This window comes from Danio rerio, chromosome 18 (genome assembly GCF_052040795.2).
Source record: "Danio rerio strain M-AB ecotype USA chromosome 18, GRCz13ab, whole genome shotgun sequence".
NCBI lineage: Eukaryota > Metazoa > Chordata > Actinopteri > Cypriniformes > Danionidae > Danio > Danio rerio.
Genome location: NC_141038.1, coordinates 40,176,522 through 40,202,325, shown reverse-complemented (window position 1 = coordinate 40,202,325; position 25,804 = coordinate 40,176,522). Strand labels below are relative to the sequence as shown.

Here is a 25,804-nt window from a genome sequence, read left to right as displayed (position 1 = left end):
TATAACTTGACTTCTGGTTGATCATTTGGCATCAGAAGTGGCTTATTAAAAGGCAAAGGGCTCTAGATTACTCTTACTTTACCAAAATAAAATTTGATCATGCCTTGATGATCTTGATCATGTCCTGACTTTGCTTAGACAAAAGTCTTGTCACTTAACAGAAATAAGGCCCAGTATAGATATAAACTCATGGTAAAGTGGAAAAATAATTAATAAAGTGCATGACTCCCATGAGCTTGGCCGACTGCACCCATGCATCTCTGCAATGACTCAAATAACATATTAATAAAGTCATCTGGAATGGCAGAGTTTATCAAGATTTTTTGGATTCAGCTTCAATTCCTGCTCCTTCATCTTACCCCAGACATGCTCAATAATGTTCATGTCTGGTGACTGGGCAGGTCAATTCTGCAGCACATGACCTTTTTTGCTTTCAGGAACTTTGATGTGGAAGTGGAAGTATGATAAGGAGCGCATCCTGCTGAAGAATGTGCCCTCTTCAGTGCTGTGTAATGTAATGGGCAGCAAAAATGTCTTTATACCTCAGGCTGTTGATGTTGCCATCTACTCTGCAGATCTCTTGCATATCCCTATACTGAATATAACCCCAAACCATGATTTTTCCATCACTAAACTTGACTGATTTCTGTGAGAATCTTGGGTCCACGTATGTTCCAATAAGTCTTCTGCAGTATTTGTAATGATTGGGAGTTCAACAACAATCAAGTTGTTGAATAACCAAACAATGACTTTCAAATATTATTTGTAAATTAGTAGACATTAATATGGCTCTTTCGCATCAGTTATGTACATTAAGAGTTTTATGTTGCATCTAATTTTGTTAAAATAATGTTTATTGAATTACTTTAGATTCATGTGTGCTACCATGATAGTGTTTAGTAGACACTGAGCACCTTCTATCTATTAGTATGTAGGCCTGTCACAATATAATTTTTTTGTTTTACGATATATCGCATCAAAATATATTGAGATAAACGATATTATTGTCATTTTAAGACCATTTTATGCCACTCATTATATAACGTCTGAATGTCAAAAACACATCACAATGCAAGAACACTCTTTCAAAGAACACAAAATATTTTATTATTAAGAACAATTAGTTTAATTATAGTCATTTTAACAATTTAATAATTAGAATGTGAAAGCATATATCCAAAACAAATAAATAATAATAAATATTAACAACAAAGTGCAAGATAAAATGTAATCGAGGCTGTGATATCTGCTACCAGATCTATTTTCAGCTGTCAGACAGCCACATGAAAATATACAATAGTAATTTATAGTAAATACTAAAGTATTTTTTTAACCATTATGTAATGACACCTCCTATAGAGATTGAGATGTTGCACAATCAGCTAAAGTGTTGCTAGATTTGTTTTTTATGTATGGCCGATATCTATTGCATCACCAAAAATGATTGAGGTGACGTCCATGTGTTGTGCGATCAGTTGATATAATGATTATTGTGACAGGCCCAAGCGGCACCCTCCCACTCTACCTCATGAAGACACGGAACTGAAACTGCAATTTATGGAAATTCCGACAATCCCGGCTCCATAATAGAGCAAATTTTTATTGACCCCACTGTTAAAATGGCCAACTTTACACCAGAAGAAAAAGTGTTTACAGCCTGGTACAAAGATTGATTTTGGTTTATATAGCTAATATTATCCTTCATGAAAACTGTGAGGGGGTAAATTTTTTTATAACTCATCCGTTTCATTTATATTAAGTTATATTAGGTCTGCATAATTAAAGGTGTGGCCACTAGAGTGACAGCAAGGTCTCGCTGGTCGCCGCCATGTCCCCTTAGCTGATTCTGGCTGATTAGCCGCTGAACTCGGCATATAGCACATATTTTTGTTTTGTTTTAAGCGGCTTTACATAGTCAGTTGCCTTCTGGAATTATTCCTTACAATTATCAGAGGAGTGTGATAAGTAAATTTATGAACTTATATACCATATCTATAAATCTATTTGTTTTATTTAAGATCATTTATGATTTATATTTTTCTTTAGACCTGTAATGCACTCCAGAATCTAACAGATTGATTAGCTGTAGGCTCTAGAATAGTCATCTAAAACATCATACAATGTTATACCTGGATTAAATAGCCTTGCATTTACTAACACTAACTATATCTTAAGTATTTGGAAGTAATTTGCGCTTTCCTGTAGAAAAGCACCATAAGAACAATGCTTAGTGGCTCAATGTATTACAACAGTGTTTTTAAAAGTCTAAACACTTTATTTTCCCAAAGAAAAGCCTGCCTAAGTAAAATGCTAACAGGCGTATGTAGCTCTGCCTCTTTGGAATCCCCTGGTCGGTACGATGACGCGTGAACAAAATGGCGACGCTTGGCCACCCTTACTTGTAGCTTCTTTTGCGTTCTTCAGAAACCTATGGGTGACATCACGGATACTACGTCCATATCTTTTACAGTCTATGGACAGGCCTATTAGTATGCTTTGAGATGAGTGCCTGTTCATCACATGACTTCCTCATCACCACATGCTTTTGATTGTTTTTGTCTGTGTAACAAAACTACACTGTGTAGATGTTAGTACTTCAAAACATTAACACTATAAATTACAGATATATGGTAGTTATTTATAAAATTTTGAAATTTCTTATAATCTTTACTATAAAACTGTAAAACAAAGCAACCGCAGCTGCTATTTTTGCCCTCAATTTTACATATAATTATTATTATTTTATAGTCTATCATTAAAATTTTGTAAACAATAATAATGGCAGAACTTTTGATAGTTTACTCAATCAATCAGGAAGTGCAATCCTTCCAACTGTCCACTTTAACTCACCCCCTGCTCATCCAGCTTAAGCAGTTGCTCCGTGACCTTTGGTGTGCTGAGAGCCAATCGGAGGCAGGATATGCTCAGCTCTGGCAGCACGTACTCCAGAACCTCCTTTAAAGGCAGACCTCGAACCGTTCCGTGCTTGGCCGTGGACAGAACCGCGTCCTCCAGGATCGCTCCCCGCATCGTGACCATCTGCAGCAGCCACGAGAGACCATGTGGGAAGCAAACACAACACCATCAAACGCCGTCATATGACTGACCACATATCCTCCGAGAGCATGTGACTGAGCATGAGAATGATTATAAATGGCTGCCCAGAAGTGCCCACTGTGTGGCATCCTTTCCCCACTGCTGCATGCAGCGCCACATCCTCTGCTAAACTCACACATGCTGATGCTAAAGCCATTTACTACTGTGAAGCGTGTATAAATAGACGGAAATGCTAAGATATTTAATTGAGTTTGCATTTGAGGCATATTTTTAAGCTTCTGTTTTCTTGTGGCATTAGTCACGCATCTGATGATGACATATGACTGGTCACATGGACAGCCACCAGTTCAATCATTTAATGTCTGATCAGAATAATGGTCATGAACTAGCGTGCACATGTTCGGGGCTGTTTGTTTTGAAAGGAGCTGTGAGAATCTTCCCTGAGAGTGAGGGCGCATGAGGGTGAATGAATTGAAGACGCTGCATTGTTCAGTGTGGGTGAGTTTGATGTGTCCAGGCAGCCATGTAATCTGACTAAACCCAGCAGAGCAGCAGTCATACCAGTACAGCTCAGCACTTTTCAAACACGCCATTATTAGGCAAAAAAGACTGCATGGCCTTTATCTCCAATTTTGCAGGCATGGCACCACATGCACACACACACACACAGATTTTCAATTCGCTGTGTAGAACAGTATTTAGGATAGTTGATGGATAGATTCGTAAACATTATATGAATGCTTTTAGAAAAAAATGGCATGGATGCACTCATGGTAAAATCAAAAGCTACAATAGAAATTTTAAGAGAAATAAAAAAAAAAAACGTAAAAAAAAAAACTAGTGAACACAAAGTTTTTTTATTTGGTTTAATAATTAATATAGAATCTAACAGTACATTTAATTTAAATGTGACCATAAACCAGGATGCAAATTATAGGGGGGTTTAGGGAGGATAGGGTTGGGTGATGTCAACCAATTTGGCATTGTACAATGTCTAACTGTAATGTGAAACATCACATTGAACAATGACATTGTCGAAGTAGGCGACTGAATTAATTATTTATTAATGATTCGTAATTTCATAACGAATTCGTTATTTGTAACCAACTACTTGACCCGCATGGTCTTTGCTTTACTCATAACCAAATCATAAATAAATAAACATAAGTTACACACAAATGACCGCCTGTCAATCACTTTTTCCACAGGACTGAATCAGCAGAGTGATCTGTGTTGTTATGAAGGTGTTGACAAACTTGGTTGGTAAAAAAGGTGCCCAACCAACAGAAGCCAACCAACAGTATTCTGAGGTTTTCACTAAAATTACTAAGTACAAGTGTGAAAGCGAAAGATTGAAGCAGTGTACTGATGCTGTGACACGTTATCTGATGGACTCAAAAGACAGAAGAGTCCTTAGATAGAGACAAGATTAATTAAATATTACTAACAACAGCCCTTTAATACTGGTAAATTATTTTCTCTTCTTTGTATTTTAAATAATAATGTTAATAATTAAAATTAATATAAAAAATATCATATTAATAATATAAATTTACCCTTTTTCAAGAGCTCACACTCAGATATTGCTTGATGATAATAATAGCAAGATTGTCATGCTGTCCCAGGAGAGAACCCTGAGAACGGAGATAATTAAGCCCAGGTCAATGAGCATGTAAGAGGGGTACGAGATCAGGTAGTTCTCAAGAGCTCCACCTGGTAAAGGAGGAAAGGAGAAGATGGGGTGGATGAGGGGATTCTTCAAAGAATGAAGATGAGGGAGTAATGTTGAGCCTGGTTTATACTTCTGCGTCAAGTGACCGGCGTAACCCACGGCGCATGCAACGCGTGTAGCTGTGCATTTATACTTCTGCGCGCTGTCTTTGTTGGTCTGCATTAACACTTCTGAAACGCTAGTTGGCAGTGAGGTGTAAATGTTCCTTTGTGTCGAGTTTCTTCGCTGGTATTTTGCTTTTCCTGAACACTTCCTGAATGTACAAGTGGTTAAAACTCGCTCATTTTGAGGCAGGAACCGGCGGACGTGCAACAACTTTAACTATGAGGTAAACACAAAACAAAACTTTCCATCCGGAGCTCCTTCACGGGACTCCACACTTGTAAAAAATCGCTGCATCGGGCTCGCGCCATTCACTCGGCTCTCGGTCCCGCCCAGACTCGTCAGCGCTACCAAGCCGACCAATCACAGAGCTTGCGCTACGCGTCGTTGCGACGTGTAGTTACATTTTTAAGAGGTGCACGTCAGCAACGTCAACGCCGTAGCATACGCGTGCGTTTGACGCAGAAGTATAAATCAGCCTTTAGTCAGGCTATTTATAACAAGTTTGGAATGATATACAATATCTCCATATAATGTGTTTGCCATAATGGTGTTTGGTATATGTTTATTCTAACCCAAGGTATTTCCAAAGGAACGAGGACTAGTTGAGCATGAAATCACCATGTGCAAGAAAATGTACTGTTGCCATGTCGAAAAATGTGCCATTTCACAGATCTAACATACGGATACACGTTATTTCTTCCATAAAGGAATAGTTTGCTCAAAAACAAGAATAAAATCTTTAATTCATTCAACTTTGTCTTTTCGAAACTAGTTTGATTTTCATTTATCTGTCAAAGACCAATGAAGATTTTTTGAATAAAGCTAGAAACTTGTAACCATTAACACCCAAAGTTTTAGTTTTTCCTTCGATCGAAGCCGATGGTTACAAGTGTTCAGCTTTCTACAAAATATCTTCTTTAGTGTTCAACAGAACAAAGAAACTCACAAAGGTTTGAAACCAGTTGAGGGGGAATAAACAGTAAGTAAATAAAAAGTTTTGTGTGGACTATTTCTTTAAATACAACAAACACAACCAACATTGTGTGTCGTGTGCTTTTGACAATCCTGTGTACCAACAACTGTCATAAAAGCACAACATTGCCTTTTAAAATCAGTTTGTCTACATAATTTTAATTTATAAATTAAATCCTAACATGTAGCTATTCTGACACACACAGTCGCCTTTTGTAGCATAAATTTCACATACAGTGAACAGAAGCCTAAAGAACTCAGAATAACTTAGCATCGCATTATGAAATCTACATCTTAAAAACAAAAAGCAAACTTAAAATCCCCTACACAGTTCCCCAATGTGCCTATAAACACAGCTCTGATGGAAAACTCCAAGGGATCGTTCCATAAAACGGCCTAAACCCCTATCAAGTTTTATTGTCAGGTCTAGCACAAACAGTTTTATCAGATCGCAGTGAGAACAGCCAACAATAAGCTTCGGTTTCAGGCTCAAAGAGACGGATTAAAATAGCCAGGGAAGCCCGCAGAGACCACGGGTATTTGTGGCTGAGTGAATTGCCATGTCATTGATTTATCTGAGACTGCTAGAGGTTTAATTCAATAATTCACACATATTTCCCTGGCATACACACCTCGCTAGTGCGAAAGATGATACGGTACTGGTACTGGTCCTTTAAATCTTTGGTATCGTCCAGTTTCTCTCTGCGGATGCTCAGAGCCACGGGCCCCAGCTTCTCGTCAGTACCAAAGTAGTTCCAGTGCTCTGTGGAGAAAGAGATGGATTCATGAAAACCATTAAAGACTTAAAACTGACAGATTAAGACCATTAATATAGAAAAGAAGTGAATCTTGCAGAAAATAATTAATGAGGTGAAGACAATGCAGAGGAGAAAAGTGGAAGTTGATATGAAGGATGAGAGATCATGGAAGGACACGGAGGACAAAGGGGGGATTTATAATATTTAAAAAATCTCCAAATCTAGGTCACAATGGCTCTAAAATATCCTGTAGGTGCTGTTAACATTTAAGGTTAAAAGAAAACCATGGAGAAACCCAATAATACAATCCAGCACATGCTTTTGAGAAAGAAGGAAGCCAATTTTTTCAATGTTTCCTAGAGTATTTTTGCAGCACAGGATACAAGACTCTCGCACAAATGCTCCCTAATATATTTCGAGCTTGCATACATAAAATTTTGGCCGCATATGCAACTAAAACAGTTGCAATTTCAAGCCCTGCAATTTCAAATTCAAGCAGGTTCAAGCACTTTGTCCAAAATCCAAGCACTTTTCTAACCTTGAATACATTATATTCAAATTCAAGCATTTTTCAGGATTTCCAGCACCCGTACGAACCCTGTTAATTCCTAATATTGAAAATATTCATTATTGTCAGCCATTTTTAAAAAAGTTAAATTAAAAATGGTAGGCTACTATGCTAAAAGTAAAAAGAAAACTGCTGTACTTAAATGTAAAGTATTTACAAATAGTAACCTATTCATCAAAACTGGAAATGTTGCTTGTATATGGGCTAAATATAGGCTATATGTCATCATACTCGTATTTAAACCATTTTTGATACATTTTGAAATATGTTGCATGTACACATACTGCTTTACAAAACAAAAAACTTTATATATAGAAAGCACTAGGGATGTAACGGTATCAGAATTTCACGCTACGATAATACCTCGGTATGAATGGCACGGTACGGTATTTATTGAATAATTTACAGGAAAAACAAAACTAATAAAAAGACTCGAAAAAAGTGCCAAAACTGTTTATTTACCTTAGCACTGAACATATTAATGACATACAATTTAGCCATCTATCTGTAATTTTCGAAACAGGAACTTCAATTTTAATAACAAAAAACTATTAAACCATGTAAAAAAAAATAAAGTTTCAATTTAGTATTGTTGAAAACTCATCACATTCAACATTTAATCACTCACTCACTTAGATAGAGATGGGTTTTTTAAGAAAAATTATCATATAACTATAATCTGGTAAAAGCTGGGATCTCTGGGCATGTCCCCTGCAACAGAAAAAAACCCTCTCATTTGGGACTGAGGTTTCTGGGACAGAGAGATATGATTTAGCCAAGGTTGACAGCAGTGGGTAACGTTGTGCATAGTCTTTCCACCACTTGAGAGGACAAGCCATGAGTGAGATAGAGGTCTCTTTGCGGTACAAGTCAATGTCTGCATCAATCTAACAAGTGTGCTGTGTTCTGCAGTCCCAATGACTGTTTTTAGTCGTATTCCCCGACTTATATTTCACCACAGTCTGGCAGTGCCTGCATATAGTTTTTTTCTTTGTCTGTCACCTTTTCTCCTTTTTCGTATCTTTTTAGAAAGAAACCGAAATGCTTCCACACATCCGATTTAAAACCTGCTTTAGGTTCGATCATTTCCAGCTCTTTTTCTTCCCCGCTAATAGCAACACACTCCATTTCCGCATTACTGGATCTGTAGTGACAACAGACCGCAAAGGATGATGGCCACGCCTAGGCTGATGGGAATTGTTGTTCCCGCTACCTCCCGTTCGCTTCATTCGCCTAAGCAAACTTTTCTCAGAAATACAGTTTTATTGAGTCATGCGCCTACGGTAATATTGAAAAAAATTACTATTGCGGTATGACAGTATTTACAATATTGTTACATCCATAGAAAGCACACATTATTTTACACAACCACAAACACATATTTAACACATTTGTGATAATTATTTTAAAAAAGATTCAGCATGGGGAGATTCCTGAGTTTGCAGTAGCTGAAATGCCAACACAACAGCACTGGTCTGCAAAAGCGCTTCTCTAGTATCTGCTCTACAAATGACGCACACCTAATTCTCTGGCTTTGTGCCAAAGCAGGTTGATTTTTAGCATGTGATGATGCTATGAAATAAAGTAAGCCCACACCGCTGTGATCGTATGCTTTAAGGAACAGCCAATGCTGATAACATCAGTGTAATCAATTGCATTAAAGGGTTAAAAGTGTGTTATTATAATTATTTTCTTTCATTATCCAGTATTTCTCAGGGTACCACTAGAAGAAAGCCTGCGTACCACTAGTGGTACGTGTACCACAGTTTGAGAACCACTGATATAAAGTTTAATACACTGCAGGACACTCTATATATTTGAGCATTTACAACATTTTGCTAATAAATACAACATCATATTAAAGGTGCAGTAGGTGATTGTCTTCAGAAACATTTTTTGTTGTGCTGGTTAAAAGTCTCTTCACATTATGATAGTACTGATTAAAGTAAATGATCTAAATGTATTTATATGTGTTTTTAAATTCTGGATAAGGCATAAGAATAAAAAACGTCCATCCAATTAAATAATGTTGAGTTGATAATACCCATAATTCTGATAGGTAGCCCAAACTGTCTGTCAGCAAATGTAGATTTGAACAACTGCGCATTCGTTCACATAGATCCACTTATGTGCGTTAATGCAGCACGGGGTCATGTGGACACAAGTGACAGTGCTAAAAACAAATGCTGAATCAAAACTTTTTATATCCTGAATCATTATTGGAGTTTCTTTTGCACGCTGGATGAAGGATGACACCATGGCTGAAGTATATCTTTTAGACAGGTAATGTTCCGTTTTAAGCCTATTTTAGTCACGCAAAGCTGATTTACATTTTATTTCCACGAATGGGTTAAATGCACAGAAGTGTTGTTCAGCCACTGAAATCTTTTGGCGAAAGATTGATGTGACTATTTTCAGTTTCATAAGGTCCTTTTACAGCATTGATAATGTAGATTTTTATTTAGTTTAACAACAACACATCATTAAATATCTCTATACTGCCTAGCCTGCTTTACTGAGGTGAAGTTGGTTTTACATTCACATCCCATTGGTTCATTTTCTGACAATGACAACCTTTGACATGGTCCCTATATTGTTTACCAAGCTACTTTAAATATTCGGTCTAAAATATTCGATCTATGGCTTAGTAATAAGAGTAATTCCTGCACGCCATCAGCCAACCACTAAGCATACAGTAGTTGCTTTAGGACAAAGCGTTGAGACTCATGACTGAGACTGATGAGAGAGATGACAAGTTTTGCTTGCTAACTACATAACTAAAAACATGCTAGATATAATACTGTTTTTGTTGGGAATTGTAGCATTATAAAGAACTGTAAAGTTTTCTAGCTGGTGAATGACATGATCTAGTGGGTCTCTGTCATCTTTAATATGCACATTTCAGGAGGCATGGCTTTGAACGACAGGGAAGGGATTGTATTTGAAAGATATTATGCTAACTGGTTAGCATTTAGGCAGGTCACCTACTGCACCTTTAAATTAAGATTCAAGATAAGAAACGTTCTGTAATTTGCCCTCTGTATGACAACACATTATATACTGTCATTAAAAACAGGTTTACATTTTAATAACCATACTGTTAAGATTTTATTATGGCTTTAAAAACACAAGACACAAGACAACAATTCCCTGCTTTTTCAAGTTGCACATAACATGGGTTGTCTGTGAAAGAGTAAGTGGTGATTCAGCGATGAAAGTGATCATGATTCATACCAATGTTATTTGCTCAGGAATGGGACAGCATGTTAGATGGCATGTTTGTTTTGCATAAAACCCACAAATCACCTAAAAAGTCATTTGCCATTACACAGCTACCAACATTATCAGCTGGCATTGTTAAAAAATACTACTGTGCACACATACTGTAGAACTTTAATGTTAATAACATCAAATCCTAATATCTTCTTGAAATTTGGACTACTGTTTTCTTAATCTGTCATCCAGTGTTCTCAGCACAGGATATGAGCTTAGCTGTTTTGTGTCATTGAAAGCTCAGGAAACTTGAGTTGAGACAATTATTAATCTCAGGAGCATGCAGATACATTTTTTAATAACGTAGCAAAGATTTTGATACTACGCAGAGTGCTGCCCTTCCTGACAGAGGAATGCCAGGTCAGTGCTGTTGAATGGCTGGCACTCCAACACACATCCACGCGCACTGCTTTAGTGACTTCCTGACAAAGCAGAGGTATTTTTATATCTTAAACAAGGTGTTGTTAAAATGGAACATGAAGTAAACGGATAACAAGAAGTAATTGGCACCACAAGGAAAAATACCTTGGTGGCTCGGAATCCGTCCTCATTAAGTTAAACATTTAACACTTCTTTGAGAAAACGCAGACCACACTGAAAAGATGGCTTAAAGGTGAAGAATCTAATTCTAAAGTTAAAATGCTTTTTCAGTTTACAATGCCGAGACAACCATAAGCTAATCATCACAGCTATGTAAGCTTAACAAAAACTGCCTGGAGTTTTTCTGAAACTATTTTTGAGTGTAACCAATCGGTGGAGGAAAGGTTCATAAAATGTATGGAATTATTTTGAGTTAGTACTTGACGGCCCTAGTTGTGAAGAATTTCCTCACTCCATCTACAATTTCTTTTGCACAAGACATTTTTTTATGTATCCATATCCACGTCATTTTGCAGTGCTTGAATCATCTCTACCATGTTATTTTAAAAGGTCCCCGTTTTCTTTTGGAAGTTTTCTACAATAGGTTTTACATACATTTTTGTTAGGACATCACATACAGTTAAAACCAGAAGTTTACATGCACTCTAAAAAAAGGAACATAACCATTTAAAAAAAATGCCTGATGCTAAATCATACTAAATGTTTACTATTTTAGGTCTGTTAGGAATACCTAAATGATTTGCATTTCATAAATGCCAGAATAATTTTTTTTTTTAGAGAATTTTTTTTATTAATTTCTAAACAGTCAAAAGTTTACATACATTTACTTGGTATTTTTTTAGCTTTGCTTTTAAACTGTATAACTTTGGTCAAATGTTTTGGATATCATTCCACAAGCTTCTCACAATAGTTTGAGGGAATTTTGGCCCATTCCTCCTGACAGAATTGGTGTAGCTGTGTCTGATTTATTGGCTGTCTTGCTCACACAAGCTTTTTCAACTCTGCCCTCAAATTTTCTATGGGATTGAGATCAGGGCTTTGTGATGGCCAATCCAAAACATTCACTCTGTTGTCCTTAAAGCATATTTAACTAATGCTTATGCTCATGGTCTGTTTGGAAGATCCATTTGTGGCCAAGTTTTAGGGTGCTTTCACACCTGTAAATCGATTCAGTTGTTCCAAAACAGAGATTACAATTGTTACATTGTTGCTCTTTGCTCTTGGACCGGTTCGCTTTCACACTGCAAAGTTTCTTATCAGACCAAAAGAGCTAAAACAAGTCACGTGTGAGTAAACTCTCCTTACATTGGTCAGTGTCAGGGTTTATTTTACCGGCTCCTGCTCAGCTGTCAGGAGAGGTGGTGGTTTGGTGGTGATTGACAAGGCGCACGCGACGTGTCTGAGGAGAGATGCGGTGGGGAGGGGTGAGAAGGGTGCGCAACGATGCCTATTTGAGGACCGGGAAGGAGACCCGAGATTAGCGGGAGATCATCACTCATTTGCGGGCATCAGGAGACTTTCGAAACTTCACCGCCCTACTCAATATTCTCTTTATATAGCCGTAAGCCTATTACATATCCATAAAACACTGTGATATAACTGCGCTCGGATCGGGTCGCTTCCTCACTGCAATCGAACCGCTCCAGGGTTCGTTTCAATCAAGCCGAGACCACCTCACTCAGGCGGTTTTGGAGTTATTACTTTGGCGCGGAACAGAGCGCGATTGCCCTGTTCACATATGCCAAACAAACTGCGCTAACTGCAATCGAGACAGGTTCCGAAACAAAAGTGTAGGTGTGAAAGCACCCTTAATTTCCTGGCTGATGTCTTGAGATGTTGCTTCAGTATTTCTACATAAAGTTCTTTCTTCATGATGCCATCTATGCTGTAAAGTGGACCAGTCCCTACGGCAGCAAATCAACCCCACAACCTGATGCTGCTGCCCCCATACTTCACAGCTGGGATATCGTTCCTAGGCCTGTAAGCTTTCCCTGTTGTCCTCCAAATATAACACTGGTTATTATGGCCAAAGAGTTCAATCTTAGTTCTATTAGACCACAGGACAAACCATTTTAATCTGGCTTTTTTGTTGATTCTGGCTTGTTGATTTTCCCATGTTGTCACACAAGAAAGCAGTGTGTTTTAGGTATTTCTTAAATACTATTCAACAGTTGTGCCTCCAATTAACTCAAATGTTGTCAATTAGCTAATCAGAAACTTCCAAACCTTGACATCATCATCTGAGCTTTTCAGAGGCAGAATAATCTTATTGTATGTAAACTTGACTTTCAAGAAAAGTTATAACAATTTTTCAAAAAACATCTTCCTAATTATTCTGAATTTAGCATAACAAAAACAAATGTGATAATCCTAACCTACCTAAAAGCGAAACAGTTTAGTCACATTAACATTTGTACGATTAACATTTGAAAAATGGTTATGTGCCTTTTAATGCAGTGTATGTAAACTTCTGGTTTCAACTGTGGATACCATTTCAGATCATCTAATTTGTCAGAGTTCCATGCAATTGCATAGATTACTTCTATTCTATCTAAAGGTCTGTGGACATCGGAAACATTTTGCTCATGCTTTTCAACAATGTTTAATGCCTTAACTAAACAACTCAAAATGGTTTAGGCAAGCACAGATTCCTAATGAAGAAGAATATGCACTGAGCTAAGATGAATGTGGAGCTGTTTATTTCGTTGGTGTCTCAACAGAAAGTGCTGTTTGATAAACAATTAAAAAATGTCGGCAGAAGCGAGGTATTATGGAGACTTGGAGAGGAATTGCAGATCAAATAGTTTGCGATGGTGAGTCCGTAACTTGTACACTACCTGACAAAAGTAGTGTTGCCTATCCAAGTTTTAGGAACAACAAATAATAACTTGACTTCTAGTTGATCATTTGGTTTCAGAAGTTGCTTATATGAAAGGCAAAGGCCTCTAGATTATGATCATGCCTTGTTTTTTTAATTATTTATTTAGGACAGTAAGGACGAACTTTGCTGAGACAAAAGTCTTGTCACTTAACAGAAATATTGCACAGTATTGAATATAAAGTCATGATGCAGTGGAAAAAATTGTGTATGACTCCATCATGAGGTTGCAGGACTGCATCCATACATCTCTGCAATGACTCAAATAACTGATTAATAGTCATCTGGAATGGCAAAGAAAGCATTCTTGCAGGACTCCCGGAGTTTATCAAGATTATTTGGATTTATCTTTAATGTCTTCACCTTTATCTTACCCCAGACATGTACAATAATTATCATTTCTGTGAGAATCTTGGGTCAATGCAGGTTCCAATAGGTCTTCTGCAGTATTTGTAATGTTGGAGATGCAGTTTAACAGATGATTCACCAGAAAAATCTTCCTTCTGCCACTTTTCCAATTGATAAACTAAAAGTCAAGTTATTATTCGTAGCTCTTATAACTGGGATCGACGACAACACTTTTGTTAGGTAGTGTAAGTGTCATCAAACATCAGGCAGTGATTTTACGCGTTCACATCACCAGTGAAAATCGCTTGGGTATGAATGGTAAAACACGTCTTGGTAAACGCTAATAATAAGTAATTATAATTACTTATAATTACTAAAACTTATAAAACCTATATAAAAACTTATACTTATAATTACTTAATCCCCTCGTTTTTATAAGCCTACTCTGCTCTGATTGGTCAAACTGTGCTATTTGTTGTGATTGCAGACTAGTTTGCTGACTTAAATTAAATGTACAAAAATCTGGATGACGGCGATTACTTCTAGAATGGTAACCTTTATATCACCAGCTCTATACTTAATAAACACAGACAACTAATTAGAGCATTTAGATAACCTCACGTCTGCAAGGATTTATCTAATGTGGTTATGAGGTGATAAGCTTGCTATTTTAAGACACTTAGTCTGTGTTTTTTTATAACACTGGCATTTTAGAAAAGAAGACCTTTAGCGAGATTAACATTTGGAGGGCAGATGTGTGGCATGAGTGCAGATTCCAGTTTGTGGCTCTACTGCCTAGTGAGAAGCATTGATAATTGTGGCATGCTTTGATAATCTTTTCCAAAGGCAAAACTGTGGGTGAAACTTGGGTTTGCAGAATGTATAAATACTAGTGCTGGGCAAAAGTTAACTGCAATTAATCACATCCAAAATCAAAGTTTGTTTTAACATAATATATGTGTGTGTATTATACATATTTATTATGTACATGTGAGGCGTCACGGTGGCACAGAGGGTAGCACAATTGCCTCACAGAAAGAAGGTCGCTGGTTCGAGCCCCGGCTGGGTCAGTTAACTTTTTTTTGTGTGGAGTTTGCATGTTTTCTTGAAAATTTTAAATTGGCCATAGTGTATGTGTGTGCATGTGAGAGTGTATGAGTGTTTTCCAGTGTTGGGTTGTGGCTGGAAGGGCATTCGCTGTGTAAAACATATGCTGGATAAGTAGGAGGTTCATTCCGCTGTGGCGATCCCTCGTTAATAAATTAACTAAGCCGAAAAGAAAATGAATGAATGATGTACATGTGATCAAGGTTAGAATAGTTTTGGATTTTTCATTAGTTTTAGTTTCTATTTCGTTTTGACTTTTTGTTTTCAAATTCAGTTCGTTTTTATTAGTTTTAGAGGCAGATTTCCTTGTTTTTATTAGTTTCTATATTTTAAAATGTCTTAGTTTTAGTTTAGTTTTTATTAGTTTCAGTATTAGTTTCAGTTTTTTTCTGAATGAGGATATTTGTTAGGTGCAAGATTCAATATCAACAGGATAAATATTGTATAATAAAAATTCAGTCATACATTTTTTGAAAGATGTATTCTGAGAACACATGAACACTATCATCTACCACAACCATCTACCTATCCTCAAACTCAAATACAACAGGGGGCCCGTCCGTACCCAGGGGCCCGTCCGCACTTAGATTTTGCCTACTCTTCATCACGAGGAAGACAAGTGGGAATCATTAATAAGTGTGTGTATTATGAAGGACTCAGATTCCTAGAACTGGACTGGAGAGATGTTATCCAAATCATGTGCATTATAAGTTTGAAGAAGTTATACATTAAAAATACCCTTAAATATAAATTTTAGTACTGCTTCAGTGAACTTGAACAAGTATATTAAAATCCACTAATTTTGTATTAGTGTTGTTTTTTTTTTTCAAAGTGTGCTTTAAATGCTTTAAAACTAAGTTAAATCTTTGTAGACTAGAAGTACTGTAAATCATTTATTTAAAGAATGTGGGCAATACATCATAATCAATTTTATTTATCAAATATTATATTAATCTTATTTTTTAATTCAACTATGGGGTGTGGCTATAGGGGAGCTACAAGACATTGTGCCCAGGGGCCTCTGAATTATTAATCCGGGCCTGGTGATGGGAAATTCAGATTTTTAACGCGGATGTTAGGACTTAACATTATGTAGTCAGCAATAGCAATTTTAGTCAGTTAAAACATCACCATGGTCTGAAAAATGTCTTACAGTAAAGTTTTGCAACTCAACTGAATCATGATTCACTTATTTCAATTCCATTACGATTGTTTGTTATGAAATAAACTTACGTTTTTCACCAGATTCTCTCATTTAAGCCCTTGGTTCACCTGCGCTGCAGTTCTTTAAGTTTAGTTCAGTCACAGCAGGCTTCACTGTTTGTGTTTGGTTCACTCACGCATGCGCAGTATTATCAGTTCACCGCTTCTCAATGTAACGTTGCTGTTCTAATAACTGAATGAGAGTATATATTGGATTATTTAGAGTCAGAGGGGGGTATTAGGTTCGTTATAAAGTAAGTAGGTTGTGGATAAGAGCTTACTGGAGACGCAAATCGTTTTAAATGATTCATTTCGATTTGGTGAACTTGTTCAACCGGTTCACTTAGAAGATCCAGTTAAAAAGATTTGATACAGAAATAAAACCCATTATTGGGCACAAATGTGTTTAAGTAATGGTTTAAAGTGTCTGTATTTAATGCTGTCACCGTGCTGCTGTCATATCCACTCGTTGTTTTTGTCGCGGGACCAACAGTAAGGATGACTGCAGGAGAACTGGCTGGATCTGGCTAATGGCAGCAGGACAACAGACTCTGAGGTGCGAAAGGGTCAAACACAAACACCTGCAGCGCGGATTAAATTTACTTCTAAAAGGCTTACAGTAAGATTATGTATTAAATACATTTACAAATACGAAAACGAAGGAGGCTTTTGCTATAATTTTAGTTAGTTTCAGTTAGTTTTGTATGTACACAATACAGTTTCAGTTAGTTCTAGTTTTTTAAAAAACTCTCGTTTTTATTTTTATTTCAGTTAACAACAATTATTTTACATTTTAGTTTTCGTTTTTTTCCTTCGTTTTCATCAACTATAATAACCTGCATGTGATACACACACATAAATAGTAACAAAATATACAAAACTTTTGCTTAGTACTAGTAAATACTCAATACAAAATTCTGTAATAAAAGTAAATAAAGCAGGAGAATAACTGAGGATAGAGCTGTGCAAAGATTTTAGAGCCACCTCTATAATCCCACAAACACTGTAGGTTTCAAATGCAGTGATATTCTGATGCACAGTGACATAACATTGTGATATGTGATTCTAGTTGACCAAACCCAAAACTGATTACATCTCTTAGTGTAATGTATTATCTAGATGAAAACAATAGATTTCTTACCTTTCCCATAGAAGTGCTCATGGTAGTTTCTGGCCCCCAGGTCAACGTGCTCGATGCAGTGCTGCTGCAGTCTCTCTAACCTGCTGTTTTGATCTTCCGGAGACACATCCAGTATGGATACACTGGCATTACTGCAGCGTGGACGCAGCCGAGCTTCCACTGCACAAGCCTCTCCTCTTTCTGCCCATGAGCTCAAAAAGCTGACGTTACGTTCTCCGTAGCTTCCGGTCTCATTTAGGAAGTGTGGGCAGCTCAGCAAAAGCTGGTGCTGAGAGTTGGGGTTGAGGCTAGCTGAACTACCTTGCTCTAAAAGTTCTAGCCCTGGGGTTGATCCTTCTAAAAGGTCCTTGACACTGAGGTCATCAGTGCTGGAAAAGCTAGGCTCTACACCTCCCAGAGCAATAGCTCTGGAAACTGCCAATGAAACACCAGCTGAAGAAGCGGCTGAAGCTCCAGTGGCTGTGTTCCGCCGCTGGGCAGCATAGCTGCGACGAGCTGCAGCCTCGTGCAAGTCAAAAAGAATGCTCTGAGCATCATAGTGGGCAAAACTCCGCACACACAGCCATGGTTTGGAAGACAGTGTCTCAGGGGGTCTTGCATCATCCATGTCACCTCGTGGAGTCTCTGTTTCACCCCGGCTGGAGCTACGGAGTTTACGGAATAAGGACGAGGTGCCAAGAGATGATTCAGTTCCCCCACTCTTTTTACGTACGCGACTCTCAGGTCGATCGTCAAGACGTGGAGTTGACAAAAAGTTGTGTGAATGGTTTCCTTCTATAGATGCTCCAAGCAGCTCTTCAAGCTTGTCAGGAGCTGTGCTACGCTGATCTGGTCGCTCTTGTTGAAACTGGCTGAGCATGTCAAAGAAGCTTTGCTCAGACACTGCTTGTACATTGATGGAGGAGGTACTTCCATATTCACGAAACAAACGACTATCCACCTCTGTTTCATCTTGCTCACTCAATGTAATTTCACTGCTGGATCGCTGTCGAAGAGGAGCAAAACTAGAAGTCCGAAACCTTGGTGGTGTGTCTGGAGTTCTCTGTAAACCTGATTCAACGAAATCAGCATCTCTGGTAACTTGGGGTGGTAGCCTGGTCACACCTCCATGCGTAAGCCCGTCATCACTATTGAGGTCATCCGGATGGCTATCCTGGCCATTTTCAAGCAGCGATTCACGTGACAGTGCCCTGCGAGGAGGCCACTCAGCAATCCGAGCTCGAACCCCCATTTTGGGCACAGAGATGCGGGGTGGGGCTGGATCCCCCATAGAGGAGTGCCCATTATGCAGGGGTAGACGAAGGTGGGGTGGAGGAATGGGTTGAGAGATAGGGGTGGCACACACCCCTGTGTCTCTGTACATGTTTAGGAATGCCACTTTAGTCTCAGGGCCGACAATGAGGGCAGGGGTTGTAAGGGAGAACACATCCTGGTTCAAGACTGCTCGTGTTGAGTATTAGTGAGGAGAGATCGACAAGTTCCACACTGCTTCCGCCTCCCACATTCATATCTTCAGTAGAAAAGGCCTCTCGCAATGTTTCAAAAGCTCAACAGTCTCTCAAATTATAGACCTGCAAAAAAGTAAAACAGAGAAATTGGCATGATTTATTGAATCTGTCTTATACACACACACACACACACATCATATGAAAATAAATTCAATCAGTTGTAATATTTGGTTTTGGGAACGTTTTCTTCTCCTTGAGCTGCATGACACTTACTCTAAGGACTTTGGAGACCCTACTTCTCCCAAACCCATTTTCCAAATATTTTCTTTTTCTCAAAGAGGAGATGAGTTCAGAGAAAAATGCAGAGAAAAGCTGACTGAAACTAAAATAAAAGCGAGTAAGGATGTAAAATAGAGACTAGAAGAGGAATATGCTTTGAGAGAGGAAGTGAGGCGAGGGTATTTCAGATGTGTATTTCTTATACTCGTTTGAGGCTAATCTCTAGTCCTTTTTCTGGCAGATTTTATTTATTAAAACCACAAACATCATTTTGATAAGCAGCAGGCATTCACCTTTCATCTTTTGGTATCCATACTACTGGCCAGGTATATAATCAAGGAAAGTATTTACCCAAATACTATTAACTAAAACGTCTTCAGCCTAAAGATTGCTGGGTTGTTTTAATCTAGATTTTGGGAAAATATGGACCTGTTTGGCACTGTTTGGATTAAAAATTTTAGGTCACACTTTTTTAAGGTCCAATTCTCACTATTGGCAAACCAGTAACTATGACTTTTAGCTAGTTGAACTCCTAATCTAATGTTTATGGCCAGTTATTAAGGTAGCAGTTGGGTTTAGGTATTGGGAAGGATTTGGAATACAGAATATCATACAGAATATGTGCATGAGTAAGTACTAAAAATTGGCCAATATATTAACATAAGGCAGGTCTTTTTAATGTAGTGTAGTTGCACACAATAATCTAGTAGTTGGCTCTTCAATATGGTCAACTATTGTGACAGCAAACAGAAGACAAGGTCCAGAACTGTTAAGCAAATAGAGGCATCTACTCACTAAGGAAGTGTTAAATCAACAGTTATGCCAAGTGACAAGTGTGAGGCTTATGCCACACCTACTACAACTACATGACCATGCTCCCCGCAACTCAGACAGGTGCGGACAGATTAGCATCCATGAAAATCATCACCCTGGTCACATGGCAGGTATGACAGATGGAGTTCTTAGGCCAGCAGGGTGAAGCATCCAATTACCTGAGACAGCTGACTTAGAAAGTAAGATTAGGATTCTGCCCACATTCAGCTGCATACAAAATAGGTTACATAACAAGGACTCTGTGTTGGATTACTGATGGGAGCTGTTGACTGTATAATGAGGTATTCTGTTTTACAGGCTTATCCGAGAATGATGTAGCATAGGATTGCGATACGCTGCAGATTTGAAACGAGATGCTCAAACTTTGTGACGGAGAGGAAAGCCCCTCAAGTCTCTAGGTCTATCCACATGCTTCATTCCTCGCTGTGAACAAAAGACAGAAATGAAACTGACAGAAAGTCAAAGGACAAGACAAACACAAAAAGACAGGATACTAGGGAGAGGCAGAAGCAGAGCAAGCAGAGGAGCTGGAAGAGAGGAAATCTGACAGGCTTTGTGGTGAAGGAATTCTGGGAGGAGAGCGGGAGGGAATCGGAATCCCAGTGACTCGCTTTAATATGAAAGTCAGATTGAATCAGGCTTCACTGCTGCTCAGAGACTATGAAAAGCCACTCAGCACCGCCTGATCCTCAATGTAACTTCACGTTCTCACTCTTTTCATTGTCTCTCATCTCTTATCTCTTCTGCGCCACTCTATCCATTAAAATATTAGAGTACGCATCCAATGTGTGCCTCTCTGTGATAAGCAAGTTACTGTAATGGAAACGTATGAGATATCTATCAGCATACATTTATATGGTATTGTGATTTAAGGCCATGTCCACAAATACGCAGCTTATTTTTTTTTAGTTCTTTCACAAAGGAACAAAAATGGACTGTAATGCACTGTCAAGGGACACTGATACTAGAGGAGGTATTAAAAGCCCTACACTACCTGACACAAATCTTGTCATTGATCCCAGTTGTAAGAGCAACAAATTATAACTTGACTTCTAGTTGATCATTTGGAGTAGCAGTAGGTAGATTTTTCGATGAATCATCTGTTGAACCGCATCCCAATCAACACAAATACAGAATGCAGAAGGCCTATTAGAAACCACATGGACCCAAGATTCTCGCAGAAATAACTCAAGTTTGGAGAAGAAAGAAATCATGGTTTGGGGTTACAATCGGGGGTGAGCGATGGATCTATAAAAAAGTGGATGGCAACATCAGCAGTCTGAGGTATCAAGACATTAGTGCTGCCCATTACATTACAAACCACAGGAGAAGGTAATTCTTCAGCAGGATAGCGCTCCTTCTCATTCAGCCTCACATCAAAGTTCCTCAAAGCAAAGAAGGTAAAGGTACTCCAGGATTGGCCAGCTTGAGCTTGAGCATGTCTGGGGTAAGATGAAGGAGGATGCTCTCTTAAGTTATTTGAGTCATTGCAGAGATTTATGGATGCTCTCCTCCAAGCTCAAGCGAGTCACAATATTCATACTATTTCCACTGCAGCATGACTTTATATTGTATAGTGGACATTATTTCTGTTAAGTGACTTTTGTCTAAGCAAAGTCCGACCTTACTGTCCTAATTAAATAATTAAAAATCAAGCCATGCCCATATTTTATTTAGATAAAGCAACTTCTGACACCAAACGATCAACTAGAAGTCAAGTTGTTGTTCTTAATTAAGCCTTGAAGGTAATTTATATCGGGATCACACCAAACAAGAAATTAAGCATTTGCCCAAGTTACAAAGTGAATGCAAATTGATGAACAGAGGCAAATCATGGTATCCGCTACATTCATTCTTCCATGATGGGGCAACTCACCAAAATTCATTCCGCCATGGGGATGAATTCAAATCATTCAGTCGTTGTTTGTTTTATAGCTGGTTATAATCGCACCAAAACTTATTAAAAGGTAAGTGAATTATAACAGCGCAAACTTTCTTTAGTAGTGCTGCGCATTATTTGTCTAACCCTTTAGGGTGACATGTTGGCTGACTGACAGGTGCGTGATGCATCAGGCTAGCAAACATACTGTAGCTTTCAGTTGAGATGAACAGAGTTTATATAAGTATACTTTATTTATAAATAAAGGTCTATGGCAGGGGTGTCCAAACTCGTCCTGGAGGGCCCGCGTCCTGCAGATTTTAGCTCCAACTTGCTTCAACACACCTGCAAGGATGTTTCTAGAATGCCTAGTAAGAGCTTGATCAACTAGCCCAGGTGTGTCTGATTGTGGTTGGAACTAAACTTTGCAGGACACCGGCCCTCCAGGACCGAGTCTGGACATCTCTGGTCTATGGTTTTGCTTGCAATAACTTTATCTTGCTTGAGTTTATGGCTGTTTCACTTTACTTCAGGACGCATTAATGAAGCTCTGTAGGTCTATTGGAGACATTCAGAAATATTCCTAGCAAATCTAATAAATGTCGGAGACATACCCGTTACATAAATCTAAATCGTACTCCAGCAGCGTTTATTTGAGAGCGCACAAGAAGATCTGCACTTGAGAAGAGTAAATTAGAGGGGGGCGTGCAAGAGGTTTTGTGCACAAGCAGAGATCCGCATGCTCGTATAACATAAATGCGATCTCGACTTGTAATACTGCGCTCACATGGAAATCATTGGATTTCTAACCCTAAATCCTAGAGGAAACACTGCAAATTATAAATCACGCTTGGCATTTTGCATCATTGGTGTTGTATGATGCTAACTTGCCTCTTCATGAATTTGCATTTAGTTTGTTTGCCTTGTCCTGTGTCAGCCAATCAGAAAGGAGAAAATAGTGTGCACGATGATGTTATGAGGCAAAAGTCTCGGTTTAACGTTTTTGTGTGGACCAACAGTAACATTTCATAGAAAAAAAACCCAGTGGTTTTAAAAATACCCGTGTTTGTGTGGACATGGACTCAAGTACTGGCCAAAGAACATCATGCAGCAACCACTGCCCTTCAAGATTAATGCCATCTACAAAACTTTTTCTCAAACATCCCTTCTCCAGGGTGAGATTTATATACAATCCCTCACCAAAATCAACCCCTTCAGGCAGATTCTCCAATACTCTTCATTTTAAGGTCAGCCTCAGCTTAAGACATGAATGTCTTCTGCCAGCACAGGGAGCTGCCCCCTAAGGCATTATCTTAACTGTTACAGAATCAATTTGGAGCGGTCTACATCAACAACAACATGCAAACCACAAATAAATAGAATACCCTGTCAAACGTGCAGATGACTTGATGTCTCCTTGTTAGTTGTATGATTATTTTTGATTGACATTTGTGATCCTGGACTAGAAAACCTTCAAGTCTATATATATATATATATATATATATATATATATATATACACACAATAATATCTTGTATTTGTCAAAATGATAGATTTTAATTTCGTGTCAATAGCCTTAAAACAATATTGCTCCATGAAGATATTTTATATTTCCAACCATAAACAGAAAGCAAATTTTTTTTGATAAAAGCTTAATTTGGATAACCTTAAAATCAATTTTCTCAGTATTTTTATTTTTTTGAACCCTCATATTACATATTTTTGTCGCCAAACAAAGTATCAACCAATGAAAAGCTTATTTATTTAGCTTTCAGATGTCAAAGAAATCTCAATTTCCAAAGATTGACACTAGTTTTGTGGTCCAGGGTGCCAATTTATTATCAACATTTTATATTCATTAAAGTATGTGGCCAAATACTTTATTTAAATGAGCTTTTGACATAAGACATAAGGATATTTGAGCAATACAAAAATGGCTATATTTCCATGCTTTACAAGATAGACATTTTTAACAATACAACCAACCCATTTTCAGAATTATAACACAAACTAAAACAGTTTTTACAAACTGTTAAACCATCTTACACTCTCAGAAATAAAGTTATACAGCTTGCCTACCTTTATTTCTGAGTGTACAGCTCAGAAAAAGAGGCTAAATTTCATAAATTCCCTTTATCTAATATATATGTTTTTAAGTTTAACGATTAGTTATAACATTTAAAGTATTATGTAGGGCTGGAAAAATTCTAACAAATTCTGAAAAATTCTAACATTGCGCTATCTTTTTATTTTGCCAATATATATTGCAATATAAATACAATTTCCCCATATGACTTCATATTTCGATTTGGAAAGATTTTATAATGTTAGATCAACTGGGATGATTCTGCAGTGGTAGTGCCCCTCCAGAAAATCTTATAAACTATGTGTTAAATTGGCGGGGTCCCCAGACACATTTTCGTTGTGATTTGTGCCACTTGCAGCGCGTTTCTGTATTTGGCATGTGTTGTGAGTATATTCATGCACATGTTTAGTCAGAAATGTATGAATTAATGCTTACTATTTGCATCTCCATAAAATCTAATAAACAATCTATAATTCTATAATCTATATTTTGAAGTGCCCAACACATTTTTGTTGTTGTTTGTGCTACTTGCAGTGCATTTCTGTATTTGCATGTGTTGTGAGTATTTTCATGCGCAACAATCAAAAAGATACAATTAAAATAATGGTGTTTTATCATTTCCCGAGTTTAACAGTATACAGTGCACTAACTGAATGATAAAAATATAACTAATTCATTAAAATAATCATAGATTAGTTCAGATAGTTTTTTTTAAAGCACAATAAAACAACAGTTGTTGACCAATTGCGCTAAACAAACAAAAAAACAAATTAGCAAAAATAGACAGCCACAAATAAAACAACATAGAATACATCCAACACGCCACACAGCATCAACGATAAATTATAAGACACCAGATAGGTACAATAGGATCAATTGTCTCCCAATTTAAAAGCTCTTTCAAGGAGGTGTAGTTTAAGTTTCCCTCTGAACAGAAATTCATTGGAAATTGTTCTAATAGACATTGGTAACCTGTTCCACATTTTAGGACCTACTACTAAAGCTCAATCTCCTTTTTTTCAGTTTGTATCTGGGAACAACTAGCATTATCTGGTTCGATGACCTTAAACATCTGCCAGATATTTTACAGTGATAAGATTAGACAGATAAGTCAGAGCTAGGCCATTTAAAACCTTAAAAACAAACATTAAAATTTGAAACTCAATTCTAAAACATATCAGCAACCATTTAAGGGAGCACAGGATAGGGGTAAAGTGGCTAAACCTTCGAGCGCCAGTAAGCAGCCTAGCGTTTATCCATTTAGAATTGGCCAATACCCACATAAATTGAGTTACAGTAGTGGAAGTGTGATGATATGACCTGGAATAATCTCTTAAATTCTGCTGAGTTAAAAAGCCTTTTACTTTAGCAAGTCAAGGTCACCAATGTACAATTTCTTATACCAGAATGTTTTTAAAATAATATACAATCAAAGACATCAAAACACATGCAAATAATAAATTATAACACAAACTTAACATTGCATGTTCTACGATGCGACTTGCGAATGATCCAGCCTGATCTCACAAGGAAGCGTAAGAATTTTACGTTTTGTCAGTTTAGTGGCTAATTAGTACAAATTCATAATTGTACGATTTTAAAAACGAGGCGTGGAACCCAACCCCAACCCTAATCCCAACCGTCACTGGGAGATAAGCAAATCATACTAAATTGTACGAATTCATATGAATTAGCCACTAAATCAAAAAGTTGCGAATTGGCGTGAGATTGAGTTGGAATGATCACGTTGCGATA

The 25,804-nt window shown here is 37.7% G+C and overlaps 1 protein-coding gene across 7 annotated transcripts in view; it reads right to left on the bottom strand.

Moving 5' to 3' along the window:
- The window catches only part of sipa1l3 (signal-induced proliferation-associated 1 like 3), a 189,424-nt gene that overhangs the window by 68,605 nt on the left and 95,015 nt on the right, over positions 1–25,804 (bottom strand). For all 7 annotated transcript variants that reach the window (XR_015515125.1, XR_015515127.1, XR_015515126.1 and 4 more), the window contains 3 exons: positions 17,524–19,094; positions 6,499–6,629; positions 2,851–3,039 (listed from right to left, as the gene is read on the bottom strand). Coding sequence is in view for 4 of the 7 variants with exons in the window: in XM_087293316.1 (XP_087149442.1) it covers positions 2,851–3,039; positions 6,499–6,629; positions 17,524–18,886 (1,683 nt within the window). In the remaining 3 variants the exon portion in view is untranslated. The remainder of the gene's footprint in view (positions 1–2,850; positions 3,040–6,498; positions 6,630–17,523; positions 19,095–25,804) is intronic.